The following is a 3,700-nucleotide window of genomic DNA, read 5'->3' as shown; positions in this document are numbered from 1 at the left end:
AATTAGCGAGAAAATGGCCAGCCAAAGATAGATGAGTTTTAAAGATAAAGTGTCCTTGTTTGTGTGTGTTTGTAAAGTGTTTTACGGCGCTCGCAACTGCATAAGGTCAAATGAGCGCGCGGAACACACCTAATATTTTCAGTTGGTAGGAAATTTTGAATTTTGCCCGGGTGGCGGCCGAAGCCTACTCTTATCGATTTTCGACCACCAAAGGATCTTTAACGTGCGCAACTTGCACACGGGCCCTCCAAGACTGTTCGCCCTTGTCTGAGAAGACTAGGTGTAGATCTTTCCTACCAAAAGATCAGGGGTGTGGCAGAAAGACAGCAGTAAGGAGGAGCCAAGGAGTAGCAGTAGAAAGGCTGCAGAAAGAGTCAGGAGCCCAGAGTAGGTGTCCTTGGAAACTGAAAAGTTATATTTTTGTTCTTTTCGCCAACGTTTTCTTTTCAGAAAATCTAGACAGAAATGTGTTCTTTATTGGGCATAAACCGTTTTAAGCTGATAAAAAAGTAAAATCGATATAAATTGCCCCCCCCCCCCAAAAAAAAAGGAAAAATATCATGTCGGCTTCTTTAATTACATCATTTTGACAAGCGCCTGATTTCTTCATGGCGCCACACAAATGTAGACAAGTTGTTCCAAATGAAAAGTGATAAGGCAAGCTCTATCGTAACTTTTAAATGGTAAAATACATTTGCCATTGTAAGCTGTAAGAAGAGGTTACTTTGATGGGTAGTGGGCACGTGCTCTAGTGCTGTGGTGATATGGTATGTCCCTTCTTTCTTATCAAAGATTTATAGTCTTTATCTTTCTTTTTTATGTTTGTTACTTTCTTGTATCACCTCTAATCTTCGTCTTCACGTATATGGCCTCATTGCAAGTGCCGTAAAACTCCTACTAAAACAAACAAATCAAACACAAAACCTGCGATGTAAAAAAGGATCATGTAAAAAGTAACGCTACCTCTCGACCACCCAGGCGGAGTTTACAACGCGACGGAGTTCAAACCCTTCTGCCTTCAGTTCCGACCCGGTCTCTTCGGGCAAGGCGTAGAAGACTGTCTTTACCTCAATGTCTACACACCGACCTCTGACCCCAGGCGGAAACCCAGGAAGGTCAGTGAGCATGCGCAAACTATAATATTTTAGAAATTAATTAATTTGTTTGTTTGTAGTTGTTTGTTTGTTGTGCTTTTTTTTCTTCAGTGTTTCTTATGTTTGCTGTATGTTTATTTATAGGTGGTTGGCGGGTGTCCAGGTGAGGATTGCTGGAATTTTCCTATCAAACATCCAGTCTCCTTATATCTCCTGCTTGTTTGTTTTTTGTTAATTACTCTATTGCAACATTTCTAATCTTCGGCATTTTTCTGACCTTATAGTTTTTCAAGAGCCGTGCGTAAATCTCTTCCTAAAACTTAACTATACTGTATGTCTGCTTCATGCTCGTCTATATGTCCGTCTACAGAACTAACAGTGTCTGCCAGTTCCTCTTGATTCTGCCTGCCGGTTCGCCAAGTCCATTATATATGTCAGGCAGCGTGGTGGAATCAGGCTCAAGTCAGTTTTTGGGCATGTAGAGTTATTGGTGTCATCTTAAAGCTTGTTCACTTGTCTTTATTTGGATGAAAAAAGTATCCATTTATCTTGAATACAAGTCGAGATATTAAAGAAAGAAGGAGGTAGGGGTCCTGTTTTCACAGGTAAAATTAGTGAGAAAATGGCCGCCACAGATTAGTTATTTCCTTCGCTTAAGAGTCCGTGGTAACTGAAAATTTACATTCTATGAGCCTTTAATCTACGTTTTTATGAAAAAAAATCCACACAGAAATGAGTTCTTTAATGGGCATGAAAGGTGTTGAGCCAAAAAACAAAAATGTGATAAAAATTCACAAACCTGCGGAAAAATGCAAGTTTCTTCACTTTGATTATTTTGACGAGAGCCTAATTCCACCACGCTGCTTCACAAATATGTCAGAAGTGTTGGGGATTTTCAATGGGTTTCTATGTATGTTTGTTGTCCTGATTATTATCATTATATTCCGGCACGACTGTCATTGTCTGTCTCCTTGGGAATATTTGCAAGTGTCTCTTACTTCTGAAAACCGGTTCGTCAATTTGATTAAATGTATCAGAAGTTGTGGGGTTTTTAAAACATTTTTTTTTATGTTTGTTTATTATTTGATTCTACTTCAATTCTATATTTGTCTACGTTACCTTCTCTTCAATGACGTAAGTCAGTTTCTCTGAATTATGCTTGTCTGTTTCACTGGTCATCTCAACATTTTTATACGCCTGCGAGTCGTGGACACTGACAGCAGAATTAGAGAAAAAGATTCAGACCACAGAGATGAGATGTTACCGCAGACTCCTTGACATCTCGTACCAAGACCACTTTTCAAATGCTGAGGTACGAAAGAGAATCACCAACGCAGTGGGCAGCATGAAGATCTACTGACGACAGTGAAGAGACGAAAATTAAAATGGTATGGGTATGTCACAAGATCCACAGGACTTGCCAAAACAATCTTGCAAGGAACCGTACAAGGAAAGAGAAAGAGAGGAAGGCAGGGAAGGAGATGGGAGGACAACATTACAGAGTGGACAGGAAAGACGATGGGTGACAATCTGAGGAAAGCAGAGGACAAAATAGATGGCAAGAGCTGGTTTTCAGATGCAGTGCTGCCCCCACGGTTGCCCCAACCACGGGATAGAAGAAGAAGAAGTTTCTTAATTCCATGTTCAGGGGTTTGAGGCTCAGCTTTTTCCAACGTTGAGTCTTTGGCAAAGACACTATACTCGAATTTCCCAATTGGCTTTGCCCTATCGAAGTTGGGCATAAAATTCGGAGGTTCCACATCTATAAACTTACAGTGTTGAAAGCAGCGTTTAACTTATAACATTTGTTTCACTGAATTAAATTATGTATCTTTTGTTGTGTGTTTGAATTGCGCCTTTGTAACTGTCCTGTAAATGATTACGTTTGTCCATTTATTATTACGCTTATAAATAAGTCTGATTGCCTAATAGTTGGGATGTTGTACCCCTCTCAGTCTGTGTCGGCCCGGACAATTGCAGGGTCGGAAGCCTGCCTCCTAAATATTCTTAATTTTGTCGATAGGGGCACCTTTAATTTTTTTTTTTTAAAGGGCCATACAAAACATGTTTGTTGGTGGTTGGCGGGTGCTCTGGTGTAGTTATTTCTTCTTTCCTATCAAACGGTTATCGTTACTATATCTCCTCTTTCTTTTTGGTGTTTGTTACTCTCTTGTAACATCTCTAATCTTCGGAACTTGTATGACCTTTTTGTGTTGCAAGTGCCTTAAAACTCTTACTAAAACTAAACTTTAAAAATATGTTAAATCTGTCCCCAGGTGTTTGTGTTTGTCCACGGAGGAGGTAATCAGAACGGCTTCTCTGACCTCTATGTCCCCGGGTCACTCGTGTCCTGGTTTGACCTTGTGGTTGTGACCTTCAACTACCGTCTTGGCTTCCTGGGCTTCCTCAGCACTCAGACGCCGGCCTGCCTGGGGAACTTTGGCCTGTGGGATCAGATCACGGCTCTGAGATGGGTGAAGGACAACATAGCGTCCTTCGGGGGTGATCCTGACGCGGTGACGGTGAGTGCGGATAGATAGATAGATAGATCGATAGATAGATAGATAGATAGATAGATAGATAGATAGATAGATAGATAGATAGAT

General features: G+C 40.8%; 1 protein-coding gene across 1 annotated transcript in view; it reads left to right on the top strand.

Moving 5' to 3' along the window:
• LOC101862657 (cholinesterase) overlaps positions 1-3,616 on the top strand; it is a gene marked incomplete at its 3' end in the record, with an annotated part of 15,015 nt that extends 11,399 nt beyond the window's left edge. The window contains 2 exon segments of the mRNA XM_013083800.1: positions 979-1,115; positions 3,371-3,616. Coding sequence (XP_012939254.1) covers positions 979-1,115; positions 3,371-3,616 — 383 coding nt within the window.
• Between the last annotated feature and the right edge of the window lie 84 nt (positions 3,617-3,700).

Source organism: Aplysia californica, unplaced genomic scaffold (genome assembly GCF_000002075.1).
Source record: "Aplysia californica isolate F4 #8 unplaced genomic scaffold, AplCal3.0 scaffold00255, whole genome shotgun sequence".
In the NCBI taxonomy this organism is placed as follows: Eukaryota; Metazoa; Mollusca; class Gastropoda; order Aplysiida; family Aplysiidae; genus Aplysia; species Aplysia californica.
This window is presented reverse-complemented; position numbering and strand designations above follow the sequence as displayed.